Consider the following 18,970-nt stretch of genomic DNA (forward strand, 5'->3'; position numbering starts at 1 on the left):
CAGCTTAGAAAAGCAATCAACGAAACAGACTTTACCGTCTTCAGTTGCTACAGGCTGTGGGCGTTTATCAAATTAACTGCTATCTAAATGATTTGCATGGCCAGAGCCAGAAGGTGGGCAGTAAAAATATAATATTAAACAGGACTGTGGCGGGCGTTAAGGTAAGAAACTACTGTAATAAATATAAATGGTACGACAGCTCTGAAAGATAATGTCGCAAACTAAACTGCTTGTAACATAAGCTAATTATGATTTTAATTACTAATACGCACTGTGGGACATCATAAAGACCACTGGGACGTCAGACACTCGAATGTGTTGGGCAAGCGCAGAGAATGAGAGAGAGTAAGGGAGGTGCGCAACAGAAGAGACAGAGACAGCAGAAGAGGACACAGAAATGGGCACAAAAAAAACTTCACTTGCACACATCCTGTAAGAGCAGAAGAAGCAGCAGCAGCACACATAATGCTACGCTTGTCGTTGGCATTAGTTGACTTATGCGGACATCAAAATACTCAAGTGTATTTTATTTTTCTGACAGAGCTCTCAGTTCTGTGCGTCTGTGTGTGTACTGAAATTAGCAAAATTATAGCTACTTATGCGGCTTGGTGTTTTCTAAGACATTTGTGAATACATTTTGGCTGGCCAAAGACGCCGCAGTCATTAAAATGCTTAATGCGAGTTGGCAGACGACGCCTTCTGCAGCCAAAAGTCCAAGCACTTCAATCGTGTTTTTACTGGTATGCCTTGTGGTCTGTAAAAGCGAGTGTGTGTGTGCAAGGTATATGTGCGACTACAGATCTTTCGTAAATTATTTAGTTGTCAATTTAATCTAAATGTGTGCTGCATACTGTTAGAATATTCATACTGAGAGGTAATATACCATCAATGCGCATCCTTTTTTATTGCAGCATTTTAATTTATTTTTGAAACTCATAATCAATGACTATTTTTTTGCGTTTTAAAAAAGTTTAAGCCGCTTAGCTTTGTTTCCAATTAAATTTGCCGGTTTATTTATATTTGTTCAAGGCCTTTTCTCTACTTTTTGCTAAGCAGAATCAGCCATCACTGTTGATATTCCATTTGAAAACTTTTATTAATAAGCTTGGCCAAAAACTAAACAATTAATATTTCTTATTCTGCAAATTTTCCAGCACAGTCCGCAGCTCAGTCTCAATTCAGAACAGCTCGCACACTTTAAACATGTGACTTGTGACTGCGACAGCCATAAAATGCGGTCGGGCTAACCAAGTGGGACGCATACATATAACAGTCACTGTTGACTCAGTTCTATTGCGCTTGCTTTACAGCTTAAATGGCTGTGCGTTGTGTATTTTGTGGGACAGGGTATCTGCCGGTCGTGCTCGGGCAAGAGTCCTGCTGCCCACATGCTCAATAAATATCGTAAATAAATTTTAATTCAATGGAACTTTTTATGCAAGCTGAAATTTTGCCGCTCCGGCCCGGCCACCATGCCATTCCCACGACATGTAAGTGTCATTTATTTATACTTCGTTCTGCCTGACTCGCTCGCACCCTTGCCACGTCTGTGTGCATGTATGTTTGCGGATGTGTGCGTGTCTGTGTGTGTATTTGTGTGTGTGTGTGTGTGTGTGTGTGAGTTTATGTGTGTGGATGTGGGTGTTTTATTTATTATTTACATATCCGTTTACGTTTATTTATACAAAATTGCTTTTTGTTCGCTTGCTAACGAATCTTTTTCGCTTCGTGCTGGCCAAATGTGATGCTTTCCATATACACACATATATCTAGATACAAATGCATATATTTTTTTCTTTCATTTTACTTTATGTGTTCTTTTTACAACATTTCAAATCTCATAACTTTGCGACAACTGCACCATTTTCTGTGGGGAATACACTTTTGGCAGTCGCTGGTACTCCAGTCTTAATTGCCTTCTTTATTTTATTTATTAAGCGACATATTTTATTCACAGACAAAAATCCAAATCCATTGCCAGGTTTCAAATAGTAAAAGTTTTTGAAATGGCCACCAACTATTTAGTTCTAATTTGGACTCAATAATAATTTGGCAACACAAGTTGATACACTTTTTTTAAGCTCTCAATTTTTACGCATTTTAATGAATATGTAACAATACCCAGTCCGTTTCCCTGTGCTACATTCGTAGCTCGATAAGGTATACGTAATATTGAGTATTTAATTCCGTTGTTCGATTTATTTTTCTTATATTTTTTTCCAGCCCAGGTAGATAAAAGTATTTGGGGCGAGACACATTCAGCCAGTGGCCACTTTTGTAATTTGATAAACGTTTACTTCATCACTGGATGATGAGCCTTCCTTTCAGCTGGAAATTCAATCTTCATTTCCTGCAACAGTTTCGTAATTTGCATACCGTGTACGCAACGTACGGCAGGGCATATTGTTTTCTTTGTTCAGACGAAACCAAGCAAAAACTGCATTCAATTTAATGAAATTAAATTGAAATATAATATTTACAAATTGTTAGCTGATATTACACATATAAAACTAAAAATAAAGGGTATCTCTAAGTTCACTACGAGCAATTGTCGGTACACTGATAGGCACTCGTGGTGCGAGAAGTGATACCAAAGCTGACACCGCCAACAGGACTATTTGAGCTAGGTGTGGGCGATAAGAGAGTGTGGGCGATAAGAGTGTGCGCGTGTGTGTGTGTGTGTTTTGTCAATCAGAGTCCTTTGCAATGCGGGACTGTAGCTAAGTGGCGGCCAGGCGCAACGCAGACCCAACCCCCATTTGGCAGCCGTTTAATCCATTAGATATGCATACACCATTCACAAAGAACAAAGCGCTCGCATCCGCCCGTCTCATGGCTATGCATGTGTATGCGTATGCCAATGCAGTTTACAATGAATGTGGGCCACGCCTACATAACGCCCACACGCCACCAATATGCGCATGCAGGCAGGCAGCCAGGCAGGCAGTCGGGCTGGCAGCCAGCGAACCAGCCAACCAGCCGGCCGACTTTGGTTTTGTATGGTTTATTTTCATTGCATTCATTTCAGGCGCAACACAAAAAAAAGAGAAAAAAACTTGGTTACTTTGCATAATTTATTAAATACGAGCAGCTCCTCGGTCCAGTCCCAGCGTCAGCTCCATCAGAGCCCATCTCCAGCCCAGGCCGTCATCAGTCGTGTCCTTAGCCATGTTTCCGCTTGTGCCCCGCCCCTTGTTGCAAATCTACTCGCGGCGTGCTCTGTGCCTTTGCGCTTTTGCTCTTTCGGTTTGTTCAGTTTTATATATATATATATATATATGTATATATCTATTTTTTATTTTATTCTTTTTTTTTTTTGATTTTTCGGTTCCTTTTTGCTTACTCTTGTTAGTTTTCTTTTTTTTTAATTTGAGGGTTTTTTCGTGGAGATGCTTATGCTAATGTTTGGCACATATCCCCGCACCCTAAAACACGCGCTGCCGCCCCAGCAAGCAATGCAAATTTAATGAAATATTCACGGTGTGTGTGAGTAAGACTTTAATGAGCTTACTATGCGGGCACACAAACACATAGATACTCAAAGAGAGTAGGCTGGGTAGTTGGCAGCTGCGACCTGCCCGCAACCGCTTTGCATTGCGCTTGAAATTTGTAGTTTAGTTTTCATTGAAATCTTCCGGCAGTGCACGTAACTTCCTCATTTGCCGCTCAGCCCCTGCAGCTGCAACGGCAAAAGCCCCCGATGAACAAACAGCAAACACAAAGGCAAGCTCTGGAGACGCTGAGCGAGGCGTATAGGGGTGTCATGTGGCTGGAGTGCGACTCGGCCTAGTCCTGGGTCTGGGCCATTGGGCGTTGCCTGCGTGTGCAAATGTGAAAAATGCTCCGCAGTACAATGACAGCGCTCTTACCACACACCCCCCCCCCCCCCCCCCCCCCCCCCCACTCACCCTCCACGCTCCCCTTTGAGCTGAGACGACAACCACAAAGATATTCAGTCAAGCTAACCCTAACGCTTACTAACATTATATCCCACTTAATAACATTATAACCCACTGACAATGTCTAGATGGGCTGTAATGTAAGTATTTATACACACATTGCCGGAGCTTGCCTTTTAACGTAAAGCGTGCATATACTATATCTCATATTACTGATATAGGTATACATATAGTTTAATGTGATTTTATCTATGAAGAAAGTGAATGCTCATTTTATGTTTACAGCTGACAAAAACTATGTCTAACCGCCAACTACTTATATGTAAAGGTAATGTTAACTCACTGTTAAGTGCTTAACATTTCTTACTATTTTAAAATGCGACGTAAGAAATTTCTCAAGAGTATTAGCTATAACTTAAGTTTTATACAAGACTACCTTTGATCAAAAAAAGTTGCTCAAAAAAACACGCTGAACAGTTTTTTAAAATAAATCTAAGACAAACTTAACCCAAACGTATATATAACTTGGCTCCCAACCATTGCACATTGCCAAACAGTTTTGGTAGATGCCAATTTTGGGTAGAAATTCAAATGTAGCCCACAGCTTGTATATAAAAATATTTACGGCTTGCAATATTTTCAGAACAACGGGCCGTTATAAATTAAAAGTTGAATTGTTTTATTAATATGTTGAGCATATGTACATATATGTTTCTGGCAGAGCAAGGCTTATGCCATAGCCTGCGTTCACGCCTCGAGCCGTAAACCGAACCAGGGGCTCCTTTTTGGGTTCGCAGCTCTGGTAATAAATCACCCATATGAGACTTTCATGAGTCTCTCAGCAGCTTTTTTTTTTTTTTGTGCCAAAACTTTTCGAGCGGCCGCATAGAGATTGATATGCAACTAGGTTGCCATATAAATCAGTACATCGAAATCCTATACAGACAGGGAATTCTATGAGCCAGGTAACGCTCAACCGCTTATGCCGGAAGCACCGCTAGGCTGGGCGCGCCTTCTTAGCCATAATTTAGCGTACAATGCATTTGGGATGCCACCACATGCCGCACGGCTTTCTGAAATGCTTTTCGAGTTTTACCCACAAAAAGGGCTGCGGGCGGGCGGGAGAATAGCCTGAGTTGCATGGTGCATAGTTTTCGAGCACACAAACTCTAGACATTTTAATCGACCGCCAACAGTTTCAACTGTGGCTCAACTTTGCGGTTATTTAGCAGCTTACTCCCGTTAGCTGCCGCCCACTAGTCCATAGCTCAACCTGGCTGCTCACTATGATAAATACAAGTGAAGCCAAGAGTCCGTCGGCCTGGGGCGCTGGGAACGGGCCGAGATGTTTGTGTGCCTGTCACCCTGGTGATGCGTCACATTCTTTTAGAAGCAACCGCTTCAAACTTGCTTGAAATGTTTTTGAATTAGTTTTAAAGCATGCCACATTCTCCACTTCACCACCATTCTCCTCCAGCCCATATTTGTGCTCGTCCTGTGCTGCCTTTTCAATTTAGCTGCCGCTCAAAATCGATAGACATGGAAGTTACTTTGACTTTGACAAATTTTCTTTGCGAATCGGCTCCGCGCACAGTAGCTGCGCCATGTGAGGCATGTCGAAAACTATGCAAAAATCAATGTGACTAATGTTGCCGCTCCGAGGTTTTGAAAATCTGATCAGTTCGCGGGGAGACAAGCGTGAAATGATATATTGAATTAGATAAGTTTGCGAGTGGAAGCTTGCCAACAATAATTACGCTGTTCGTAGCACAACAACAACAGAATATTGTCTGGCATTTGCTTATTTAAAATAATTGTGATTAATTTAAATATCTTCACGGAAGCAAATTTGTTTTTGACAACGAAATGCCGGCGAGGAGGGGATCTATGTCTTAAAGCACACAACGGGGCGGAGGCACAATCAAATCAAATCACTGTCAAAGGCTAATTCAGTATGCAGTGTAAACAGGCAGCTGTGTGGCAACGTTGCACAGCTGCAACATCAAAATCAACAGTAACTGCACTTGTAACTGCAACTGCCTCGGCGACAGCAACAGCAAATGCAACTCAGTTTGATTTGATTTCAAATCGCATTCACTGCACTTGGCACCTTTCTGCTGCAAACTGCTTCTATTCTATCTCACGTGTATCTAACAGCTTTACAGCTTCTATCTGAGTGGCTGCTCATTCTCATATTGGCCCTTTGAGTTGCACTTGCATTTATTGTGCCACTTTGCGGCATGTGGCACAGCAGCGGCCGCGGTAGCGGCTTTAAATGCGGGCCGCTCCCCCCACCCGTGCTTAGATGGGTGAACCGACCAAAGTGCGAGCCCAACATCGAATGCGCCTTTTGCCGCACTCTCCAAGTGGCTACAATAACAAAACACTTTGATTTATTAGCACAATCTTTGCCGCGGCAAAAGGGGCAATCAAATACACGCGAAACTAAACCGCAGCCAATCTGGGGACGCACAGTGGCGCCAAGACACTTAACTAGAATCATAAATTAAAAACTAAATTTAAAAAAAAAGCACACTCGTACAATGAATTCCATAATAATTAAATTCTATTTTGGCTACATAAGCAACATATATATTTAATTTAATTGGATATTAAACAGGTAGTTAAAGTCTCTGTTTAATTATAATATGCCTTGTAAGCTGAACTGGCTTGCAAACTGTAAAATTTAGATGAAGCAAATTAAGTAGAATAAAAAAAGCCTGATACACAAAAGGAGGTCTGTTCTTATTTATGTCAGACAATGCGAAGTCTACTCGTTCAACAAATACCAGACTAAGATTTTGTAATACAATAGCTGCCAGATAACACATCAATTATTATATAGTTTCAATAAAATTATTTATTAATTTGGTTGATAATGAAAAAATATAAGTTAATAAAACGATTTCTTAACAGAAAGATTAGCAGAGCATAAATTAACTAAACTTTAGATAGCAGCCTCATTGAAGTTAAAAAGAATACTGATTAAAAGATCAGAGTTTAATATAAACGAGTTCTTAACAGGACGGTTATCAGAACATGAATAAACTAAACTTCGAACAATGTCTCTCTCTAAAATTAAAAAGTTGACTGATTCATTTTATTTGAAATTTAACTAAAGAGCTGTATTTTATGTAAGAAACACCCATTCCGCGCACTGCTTGTTATTTGTGCAGTCTGGCCCCACTGTGCCTCCACTAGAATACAGGAAATGGCTGGTAAAGTGGGGGCCTGGCCTGCCAGCAGCGTCTGTGTTCGACGGCTGCACTTAGCTGCCGGCATTTATAGTCGCTATTTCTATTTGGCGTGAATTTGATGCCACACACTGTGACTCGGAGAGGTGCCTCCCAGTGCCTGGCTATGCAACTAGATAGTATATGGTGTGCGTGTGTGTTTGTGCGTTGATCGGTTTGTGTCCACACCCCCAGTGGCGGCAGCTTTGCTAACATGTTGGTGCGCATACATTGTCGACATGCGTGTGACAGGATAATAAAGGATGCTTTTGTCGCAGCCCAACAGACAGGCCTATAATTTATTGCCTTTGCGCAAATTCATGCATTCATAACATGATTTTCAGATGAGCAAAGATAAGCTGACAAGACATTCGAGCGCGACTATATAAATTTCCAAATTTTTGTTATCTGACCCCCGACGATGCTTCGGAAGTAATTTACATATTTATACATGTGATTAGCAAAGGTTGGGTACGCGCATAAAAAGGGTTTACTTTGGGACAACATTGAGCTTAGCCCAACCTTGCCCAAAGTGGGCCCCCTGTGGGTGTTCCGGCGGAACTGTCAAGGATACAGAAACCAAATGAGACTCAGACGAAATAATAATTAAGAATGAAAGCCATTAAACTATGACTGCGATTGTGATTTTTCAGATGTGATCAAATAAATTAACATTTCGAGTGTGTTAGAATTAAGTTGCTTTATAATATGAGCATCATGCGAAATAACCTTTGAGAACGTGTCTTGCAAGGCTTATGTTTAAGGAAAAGAGAATTACCTTCTCTTGTATTTTCAAGAAAGCCCAGCGTAGTTAATCTTGTTCAGTTTCTAAAACTCATTCCAGGTATGTTAATTATTTATTATGAATTCGCATAATTAACTAAACGCTTTCAAATTCTCAATTGTAAAGTGATACCGAGTCCCTCTATTAAAATAGCTGCGATACCAGCCCCCATTCTGTAAATCAAAAGATTTTAATAACAAATAGGGCTATTTGAAAAGGAGCACCGTAGAGCTGAAATTTGCATTTTCATTATTATATTGAGGCGCCAGTGCTGGGTCATAAGCTTATTTCTCTTTACTGGACAGTCTAGTGTCGTTTCTGTGTACGTACATTGAGAGCTGCTGGTAAAGAATGCATTCAGTCAGCTGCACAGCCACCGACAAGGATACCGATACCAACATCAACGCCAGCTTTGGGGCTAGTTGGAGGCAGGCTGCAGCTGGCAGCTTAGTGTCACGCGCGTGCCGCCCGACAAATATCTCTCATAAAAGAAAGGAAATAAAAAAAAAGTCAGACTGTTCTTCTTGACAAAGATTCGCTTGGCTGCGAATTTGATGATGCCGCTGTTAGGACATCAGCCTGGGCTCAGGGAACGAGTAGTGCGGCCCGTAGCTAAGTCTGCTTAGTCCGCCTGCATTCCAGCAAACAAAAAACAAAAACAAAAAAAAAGAAGAGAGATTGAATTTGGTAAGATGGAACGCAAACTGGAGGCAGTGGCAGTGGCAGTTGCACGTGAAGCAGCCGAGCTGCTAACGCATTGAATAACGCAGCGCTGCCAGCTTGTGCTCACAAGCTTAAGCCAAAAAGCAGAAGGAAAGAAAATGCGCTGCACGTTTGCTAAATTGAAATTTACCACGCCGAACTGCAGCGGCTGCCCGTTTGAAAACTATTCAGGCGCACCGCAACTGAAAAAACTGGGCGTGGCTGCCACACAGCCCAACGGACAGTGTGTGGCAAGTGTGCAGCAGTTGATGGGCAGGGGTAACAGTTGTGGCAGCGCTTTGCTTAGCCGAGCTCTGTTTGCCGTGTGTGTGTGTCTTTCTGGGTGTGTGCAGACACAGGCATTTGGCTGGCAGATTCGTTGACTTGACTATAAACATGGATGCGGACCCATTGGACGGCGACACTAGCTTCAGCCAAGCCCATCTCTGCAGGCTCTGTGTTTCTGTGTGTCTATGCGTCTGTGTGTGGTGTATGTTGTGTGTTTGTGTGGGTGCTCAGTGTTTTTGCCAAACTCTGGTTGCAGCTGCCAATGCTGATGCCAACAGCTATGCCTGCCACTCGGTTCATTGCTCTCGGCTCGACTGAGCATTGAACTCAATTTCGCTGGTCGGGAATGCGGCAAAAGTGGTTTTTATATTTTCCACCGCGAACCTGACCAGAAAACAACATACCATGTCCATTCCCATTGGCATTTGGCAGCATTGAGCTGAATAATTGAACATTTGGCTATCTAATTAGACCTTGCTAATTGCAAATTACTTCAATCGATACGAACGCATTGCCGAAACTAACCATTGCACTAGCAGTTAGTTAATTGATGCTTGTCTTGAAATCGCCAATTAAAAATAACCGCAACAATAATTTGGGTGCACACTTTTCAAATACATTCAAAGCTGCAATACATATCGATGCTATCGATGTCAATTGTGCTTTCACAACCATGTTATCGATAGCTCTGCAGTATTGTGTAGTTGACAAAGTAATCTTTTAGATAAGTATTATTATCGTTTCGGCACAGTCGGCTATCGATGAAACAGATGCAAGTTGGCCGCACAACCTGCATCTACAAAGCATCTATACATCAGTTAAAAGCTTAGGTAAAGGACATGAATTATATATTAATTTTAATTCAATTGCAAAATTAGAAAAAGATATTAAGATAATAAAGAAGTTTTCCAATTTGACTAGAGTTTAAACATTACACCAAATAGAGGGCAGACATAAATAAATAAATGAATATATATACATTAACTGACCGGTCAGCCGCCTGATAATGCACAACCCAAAACCATAAGTGTAAGAAAGCCGAATTTATGTAACATAACTGTCTCTAAGCTGGTTTTAAAAAAACAAGTAAGTATAAGTAAGTATTTTATTTTATAAGCTATATGTCAAGTTTGGTGACTCCAGCTCTTATTATTTACCAAAATTGCCCAAAAACACAGGATATCGATTTCGTTTTTTATCGATTGCTCGAAAACGGAGTAAGTTATCGATTATCGGAAACAAACTCGATCTGCGCAGGAACTAGGAGCACCTACAATTTTAAGTCTCTAGCTCGTATAGGTTCTGAGATCCTTGCGTTCATACATACGGACGGACGGACGGACGGACAGACAGACGGACATGGATAGATCGACTCGGCTATTGATGCTGATCAAGAATATATATACTTTATGGGGTCGGAGATGCTTCCTTCTGCCTGTTACATACATTTGGATTTTGCACAAATACAATATACCCTATAAAAACAGTGGGAAATTGATGGCAAACGGGTTGTCCTACCAATCCCGCTCGGATACACTACCAGTGATCTTCACAAACATTCATTTCCTACGTATTTCACTCCTTGCGTAAAATCCATTGCCATGTGTGGAACATGAGCCAACAAGCTTGTATGTATAACAGTTAAAATTTCGTGCCTTTGGCTTCTTAACTAATTTTACAACTCGAACTGATAAGCAAGTATTTCACCAATTATACAACATCTACAGCTAAGGTCGTAGATATTCCTTGTTGTTTGCCCATTGTCAATTTCACTAATTGTAATATTTCACTTAGCTGTCACTTCGATAACAGCCAGCACTATTGCTGTTCATTTAGCCGAAAGATATAAAAGTATAACAAATGCGCATTAAGCGCGACTCATTTGCCACAATGTGTGGCAGGCGCAGGTGTAGTAATTAAATCGCATTATTGGTTAACATTAGAAAACTACCACAGATGTGAACATAAAAGACAGGCAAGGCAGACACATGGACGACAAGTGTCAGTAACTAAGCACGCATCAACGCGCCCAAGGCACACTGACGGCAGCAACAGGAACAGCATCAGCAACAGCAGCAACAGCATCAACTACGGTAGCAACAGGAATAGCGAAGCAGCCAGGCGTTGCCGATGAAGAGCAACTTGAACATTGTAGCGGCATCCAGAGGCACTTGTCAAGTAATTTGTCATACTTAATTGCAACACGCCATGAAGTTGCGTTGGCGACGCTTCTTATTGCTGTTGTTGCTGCTGTTCCTGTTGTTGCTGTTGCCTCCTGATTTTGCTTTTCGCTTCGCCGTTGCTGGTCCTTCAGTCAGCGGCAGCAGGCGCTAAGCTGCATTAATTGGGCGGGCATTAAGTGGCTGGGCGGGGCGACATGCAACACGCAACATGCAACATGCTTACTGCTTTCAGTTATTGCCATCAACTACTGTTGCTGCTGCTGTTGCTCTTTTGATGCCCTGATTCGAAACCAAAGCACTTGCAGTACTCTCGCTCTCAGCAGTAGCAGCAACAATGCGTAATTAGCACTGGCTGCAGCAGCCAACACTGCGCATACGTAATGCGAGCTAATTTCTGCAATTTATCGCAACAATGTTCAACAAAACAGGCTACATTGCATACTAAATAAATAAACAAAATAGCCAACTAATGAGAACAACTTTTTGAAAACCAACTTAAACAGTGGACGCAAATGAAAAACGTTTTAAAATTAGCTAATAACTAGCAAACGCAGCATATGAATAGCAAAATTCGGTTATTTATTATGAAGTGGATTCCTACTGCAAATATCGCGATTTTAATTGGTGTGGCAATGCGTCGTTTCCACTGCACAATAGAACCGATAGCACTGAAAACAGTGCCAACAACGACTGACAATTATGTGAAAGGTTAATTATAGCAAACCCATCAGTGTAGGGCTTATCAAGCCAGCTTATCGCTTGAGCTTAAGGTTGCTTTTACAAGTGAAAAAGAAATGCACACATAAATCATCAACATGTGGAGATAGCTATAAAATGAAAGATATTTGATATATAAATATACTATTCTAGAAGCTACATTTCAAGTTTGGTGACTCTAGATCCTAAAACATAAGAGATTTCCTCAAAAAACAGGATTTCGATTATCGATTGCCTAGAATATGGACGGACAGACAGACGGACATGGCCAGATCAACCCGACTGCTGATGCTGGATAAGAATTGAAATGATTTATGGGGTCGGAGATGCTGTCTTCTGCCTGTTACATATCTTTGCACAAATGCAATATAATTCCGTTATTTTTGGCTAGACAAGCGTCACATCACGTTGGCTTCGGGAATTTTGTTATCCCACGTATTTTACTTGTTATTGATTTAAGCAAAGCATTTTCATCTTATTATATTCAATAAGGTTATGGAATTATGGACAGCAGCAAGGAAACTGTCAGTAGAATTGAATCTGAGAAAGAGAAGGCCAGTCTTCTCGACGCCGAAACAGTGGACGCCTTAAGGGATCTGGTACAGCTACGTCTACAGGAATGCGGTTGGCGTGACGATATTCGAAAACTGATACGCAACATTCTCGATGAACGTGGTGTGAACAATGTAAGCTACGAGGATATTGCCACTGAAGTATTACCAAAAGCACGTGCCATGGTGCCCGAGGAGTTGCGCAAGGAACTGCAAATGCGCATGCGGGAAGCCCCGGATCTGACAGATCAAGCTGAAAAGAATTAACTGCAATGCGACACATATATAAATACTACACATAAAATATAATGTCTTTATGTCAATCCCTAAATGCGATATCTTCAGCTTCTCAGTTTAAGCTAGATGCAAAGGCTCATCAAATGTTGTTGGCCCATGTTCCATGATTCTTGCTTTTAGGTTAGACTCAGAAGAAGAGTTAAGGACCCGAGCCCTAATTGCCGATATTTAATATTGAGAGCCAGACACAAATCTCACATCTAGATGGCTGCGAAACTGTTGTCACACCTTCAATTTGTCATTTGAGTTGTAAATAACTGAGCAAATTAAGCAAAACTCTTTGAAATTATGGCCAACAGCCGGGAATCATTTACAAGCGCTCAAACCCCAACGGATGATGGCCAGTTGTCTGAAGTCAACGCGAACAATCCGAACGCTTTAAGGGAACTGCTGCAGCTGCGTCTGCAGGAATGCGGCTGGTATGATTCAATTCGAAAGATGATACGCAACATTCTAATCAAGCGAGGTGCCAAAAATGTTACCTATGAAGAGATCCACGCCGAGATAGTGCCCAAGGCACGCGCTTTGGTCCCAGAGGAGGTGCGCAAGGAGCTGCAGTTGATCGTGCGCGACGCCTTGGAGTCGACAAAGCGTTAACTAGATATCTGCGCATATGTCTATATATGTCTAGCAAATACAAATATATGTAAACACATTATATGTATGTATGGCAAATACAAGTCTATCTATAATTTAACATATACGCTTGTTAGCTTATCAAAGCCTAAGCATTAGCTATTATTATTATTATTATTTAATTAGTTACTATGCTCGCTCACAGACTGAAAAGAGTTTATTGGTTGGCAAATGCACTCTTTTTAAGGCGAGACAAGTCTGACAAATCGGACAAGTCTATGTCTGCCACAGAAGCGAACAACATAAGATTGACCAAAACTATTTGGTCAACGTTCACTGGATGCATGGCAAATTGATATCAGACAGAGTATTAGGCAGTCACTTGCATCCGACTGCAATGTTCCCATGGGTTTTAGATCTCATTTTACATATCAATTCATATGCATAAACTCCAATAGAACAAGTTGGCACTTCGATGGCAAACAATGCATGAATTGCAGTTTTGTGAGCTATGAAAATGGTTATTGTTAAAATTTGTTGCATTGTTTTATCAGCAAAAAGACCGGCATACATTCCAGTTACAGTCGCCAGGACACGGCGCGGCGCGGCGTGGAACGACAAGGTACGGCACGGCATGGCAGGACATATCGCAATCGCATAGACAGCAATTCATGAATATTTATGCCTAAAATCAAATTGAGGCAACCAGTGGAAATGGACAATGGGCTAAGGGATTCGAATGGGTATGTGTGCACAGGAGGGACTGCGACTGGAATCGGGATTTTTGTACGCGTCAGTGGGAGCCCAAAATTAGCATGCATATTGAAGCCGGTCAGCATTTTGCACCTGGCCCCCGAATGTGGATGCGGCTTTAAATGTGGATGTGGATGTGAATGTCTGGCTGGTTGGGGACCTGTGTGTAAGCTCGCAAAAAATGCACCTGTGCATGGGTAAAGATAAAACCGGGTTGACAAAAGAAACAAGAAAAACCGACTGGAATTCATATAACATATACAAGCATGTTTGTATGTGTGTGTGTGTGTGTGTGTGTAAGCGTCGCAAAAATTCATAAAACTGAAAGAAACACACAGAAAATATGCAGAAATACTTAAGGCCACAACAAGAACAACAATAACGAGAATTATTTTCAAGTAGCTTTGAGCGAAAATTCAGGGGATTTTTTGGCAGCTGATGGGGTTGGCGTGAAGCGGGACGGTGACAACATTCAAGCAAAATGATTTGAAACGTGCCACAGAAGTTGTTTTATGCATAACTAAAATGCGACGAACAAAAGCCGGCAATTCGGAATGATGCCACTGAGCAAAGCGAGGAAAGAAATGTCCAGATGCTGCTGCTTCTGCTGCTGCTGCTGCAGAATGCGGTATTTTGATGAAGCACGGGGTCAAGCTTATGCAAATGTCCCCCAAACATTGGCAATAACAATAACAGTTTTAAGCAGCAGCCAACTACTCATAGTTCCTATATCATTTGGCTAAAGTATCTAACATTTATCTCTAGCAGCTGCTGTCATCTATCATCGGAATCATAAATTTGAAGCATCCTTTAGATAAAGTATATGCTATCTTCTCAAGTACTAGCTCATCAATCTTATCATTATGGCCGAATCTTTTTGGTAGCAAGAGTTTCACATTCTTGCTGACACCGCAATCAACGTGTCTCGGATCGACGTTCATCAATCTAATTGTCCTTCGTTTCGTATGTAAAGGATCCAAAAATTTGCTTGCCAGTCAGCATTGAGCGATTTCCAATTGTATTGGGCCACGGGCTACTTGCAGCAGGAGCCGCAACAGCAGCAGCAGCTGAAGCAGGAACAGCAAAAGCGATGGCAGCAACTCGTTGCTTCCATAAAACGGGTGCACTTTATTTGTCGTTCCACTTACCGCAGTTGACTTTGATTTGTGCGCGCAGTCGGGCAAACAGTTGCTGCTGCCTCAACCCAGCGCTAGCCAGCCCCTGCGCCCAACAAGTGCAGAAAATGCAATCAAATAAACAAATTGCCAGTCGTCAGAATCAGCAGACTCACATACACATTTACGTTCACATCAGCCATCAGCCATCAGCATCCGGCAGCGCGTCACAGTCACAGTCAGAGCAATGACAGCAGCAACAAAAACAACAGCAACAACAAAAGCAGCAACTATAACTATGCGTGTTGCCTCCCACAGTGCGACGAGTGGCATCGAGCATCGCCCCCAGCATTAACGCAAAGCGAGTCATGTTTAATTTGTTGCCACGCTGCGTATACGTAATAAACATTCGTCAGGGCCACGCCGCATTTTACTAGCTTTTTTGCTGCTGCCCAAATGGCCAGAAACAGCATCTACTTGGCTAAAAACAAATAAGAAAACCCCAAGCGATTAGCCGAATATCTATGTGGCACATACATATATATGTATATATATGTATGCGGCCTTAAAAGCTAATAAAATTCAAATTAATTGGTAATTGAAAAGTGTAATTAGCATTGATTAAAGTTCAATTATTGCCTCTATATTTAAGCAGTTGAGTTGAATGGCAGTCGCCATTTTTTGGCGATTCAATACAATTAAATTCTTAAGTAATTGAACAGTCAATTACCATCGAATCGAAATAAATATTACAAATGAACTGCAGTGTATGGGGTTTAATGAACTGCAAAAAATAACTATACATTCAAGAGTCTTAACTGGTTTATGTCTAACTATGAACTTTTAAAGAAATCAGATCAATCAATTAATCTATCTCAAGCCCAACGCAAACTATTTTGGTAAAATTAGAAATTTTTGTAGTTGAACCAGCCCTGAAAACAAAATATATCTAACCATTGTTTTTATAGAAATTCTGAGTAGAGAATTTATAACAAAATCAATCTCAAGTTGTATCCATATTCAGACCAATTTTTAAAGAATAACTCAGAAACTTTTCTTATAGAAAATGATGAAGCCCAGATCTAACAGGAGTTACATATTTTTTACGAATATAACAGAGAATAATGAATAATAGTAATCTGATAAACGTTAAATGAATAACAAACCAACAATTAGCTCAAATAACAGCTCAAACAGTTGCCAATTAGCCTGAAGAAGACTTTAGGAGCGGCTACTTAGTTTAATAGCTGCGTGTTTGGTAATTAGTTTTGTAAAGATATGGGCATCAACCAATCAGTAATCCCTTGCAGCTGTTCATATCTGGTCTTAGTCGATTATTATTATTATTATTTTATTTCATTTCTTTCACTCACCTGGCAGCAATATTAGAAATCCCAGGACATAGGCCAGCCACCACGTGATGGCGACGGCACAGGCTGTGCCTGATGTGTGCGTCCGTTGGGCGCCCATTCTCGTAATGGCCACAATCAGACGCATTTGGTTAGTTGAGTGTATCAATTTGGGAAAGGCTCTCCGGCTGCTGCTGCTGCTGCCAACTTGGGCAGCTGCGTTGTCTGCTCTGTTTGCAGTTAAAAGCCAATTGAGGGTATTCATTTATTCAAACAGCCCGTTCGATTGGCATTCGTCAGTCGCTATCAGTGTCTATCACGTTGTGACGTCACAATTACTCAAACTCTCAAACGCAAAGCTCGTTGCACTCAAACTCAAGCGCCAACCTCAACATCAACCTGTGGCATGCGGCCAAGTGGCAAAGTGGCAGCGTCCGTTAGGCAGACATATGGCACATCGATCAGGCGGTAACGGTGGTGGCGGTAGGCGGGCGGCGGGCGGCGGGTGCTGTGCCACAGTGAATCAATAACCAGCACCAGAACCAAACCACGGACGGGGCTCAGGGTGTCGGAGTCGGAGTCGAAGACAGGGTGACGAACGAAACGACAACGAAAACAATTTTCAACGGCAATTGTTTTTTATTTTCTTACTTTTTTGCCTCTTGTTTATGAGTGTTTTTTTTTTTTTTTTGGTTTTCTTTTTTTTGTGGCTGTTGCTGTTGTTATCAAAGTCGAGGCTGACGCTTGCTAATGCCACTTCTGTTCCTGATGGGACGGTTGTTATTGTTGTTGCTGTTTTTATTGTTGCTGGCCCTTATCTGCGCCACCTTTTGCTTGCCTTTCAATTTTGCAAGCAAGCGAAAACTTTTACTTTTGGCTTGCCACAAATTTTTTTACTCTAGCTGCCATTTATCAAAAAATGTTCTTTGCGGCAAGGGGTTGTGCACTTGTGTGTGTGTGTATGCGGGGAGAGGGAGGGAGGGTTGTTGCTTGGCCGGAAATCAAGACTTGACGTTGGCCGTGTATTGGTGAGTGCGGCTCGTCTTTCAGCCTCTGTCTGCGGCACGGCACGGTGTTTGTAAGCAACGGCTGGTTGCCCACATTTGTGGCATCTCCGAATGGCGGAAGGCCGTTGACCTTGACTATTTAACTTGTCAACGCCACTGGAATTTCTGTTAGTATTGTTTCGGCTTTGGTTTTAGATGCAGGTACGAAATCTATATACGATTCGGACTCTGATTGATTGTTGCTATGATTGTTACTCGGGCCACAATTGTTTTATATATATGCCTCACTGTCTCACTCTCTCGCTTTCCCTCTCTCTTTCCCTCTCTCTCTCTCTCTCTCTGTGTGTGTGTGTGTTTTCTGTGCCTCTGTTGTTTGGCCCTTTTTCCGGCAATGTTTGTTTGATGTTGGCTATCGAAAGCTGCGTTTCCGTTTATTTTATTATTTTTTTTTTCGTATATTTCCAGAACTTGTTTACGGCATTCGCATTGCCCGGATCCTGCTGCTTTGCTGCTGCTCGGCAAGTTTTGATTACTTTGTTTGGCTAACAAGTAGCTGCCTTGTCACTACTTCGATTTCGATTTTGATGGCAAATATTGTCGTTATGTCCTTTCAGCCCGCACTCTTTTGCCCCACTCTTCCGCTCGTCCAAGCAGTCAAGCGCCTTTACTGCCTCGTGTTTGAGTGCATTTAAAATTCAATTTGAAAATAGAATTTGATTGCTTGTATGTGTGTGTTTCCTTTTTGTTTTTTTTTTTTTTTTTTGTTTTTTTCTGATTCGCTTTTTGTTTTTCTTATACTGAAAAAATTATTTTCAAGTATATGCACATTTATTTATTGATGCCCTTCGGTAGCGTTGTCTTTGAAGAGTTTCATTTGTTTATTCCATGTCCTGTATATTTGCAAAAATTGATTCAATTTGTCTCACACAGCTGCCAAATTCCAAACTCTATAAAGATAAAAAAAAAAAAAACAAAAGAAATTTTAACAAAATTTTAGTTATAATTGTATTTCATGTTTCGTATGGGTGTGTGTGTTTTTTTCTGCATAATGTTACAAATACATATTAGATCTACATATATCTCCCTGAGATATATATACATATGCATGTATATATATCAGACAGCTCTCAGCATATTGTGCGTACTGCTTCCAACACATTTACAAATAGAACGTTTCAAAATGAAACACATACAGATGTTCGCATAAATTCATTTTTAAATAGTTAGCCAGGCGCAGGGCACATAAAATGTGACTCGCTGCATTTGGTGTCCAATGTTCGCACATATATACATATGTGTATATATACAGATACACATATGTATGTGTGTATATTTGGTATTTGAAATTGCGCTTTCATTTTGGCATTAAAATTGCAGCAAATACTTTGAATAAATGCGCCAACCGCATGACAAATGTCTTGCATTAAATATAAAATATGTCCCAATGGAACTGAGCCCCAGACCCAGGGTCGTTCTCCGTCACTGTCCACTCGGACGATGCAGGCTGTGACCCACA

The 18,970-nt window shown here is 41.3% G+C and overlaps 2 protein-coding genes across 2 annotated transcripts in view; one reads left to right on the forward strand and one right to left on the reverse strand.

Moving 5' to 3' along the window:
• LOC115766344 (neuronal acetylcholine receptor subunit alpha-7) overlaps window positions 1-17,072 on the reverse strand; it is a 128,012-nt gene extending 110,940 nt beyond the window's left edge. Inside the window, exon 1 of the mRNA XM_030710238.1 lies at window positions 16,472-17,072. Within this exon, the coding sequence (XP_030566098.1) occupies window positions 16,472-16,712 (241 nt within the window). The 5' untranslated portion in view covers window positions 16,713-17,072. The remainder of the gene's footprint in view (window positions 1-16,471) is intronic.
• Window positions 12,880-13,317, forward strand: LOC115766347 (enhancer of yellow 2b transcription factor-like). Its single transcript, XM_030710243.1, has one exon. The coding sequence runs from the start codon at window positions 12,943-12,945 to the stop codon at window positions 13,249-13,251; it is 309 nt and encodes a 102-aa protein (XP_030566103.1). The 5' UTR covers window positions 12,880-12,942; the 3' UTR covers window positions 13,252-13,317.
• Window positions 17,073-18,970: the final 1,898 nt, after the last annotated feature.

Source organism: Drosophila novamexicana, unplaced genomic scaffold (genome assembly GCF_003285875.2).
Source record: "Drosophila novamexicana strain 15010-1031.04,08,12 unplaced genomic scaffold, DnovRS2.1 tig00001089-arrow-arrow-pilon, whole genome shotgun sequence".
Classification (NCBI taxonomy): domain Eukaryota; kingdom Metazoa; phylum Arthropoda; class Insecta; order Diptera; family Drosophilidae; genus Drosophila; species Drosophila novamexicana.

What these genes read in the sequence shown, in the direction of transcription:
- LOC115766347 (XM_030710243.1), top strand. Translation starts at nt 12,943, where the DNA reads ATGGCCAACAGCCGGGAATCATTTACAAGCGCTCAAACCCCAACGGAT.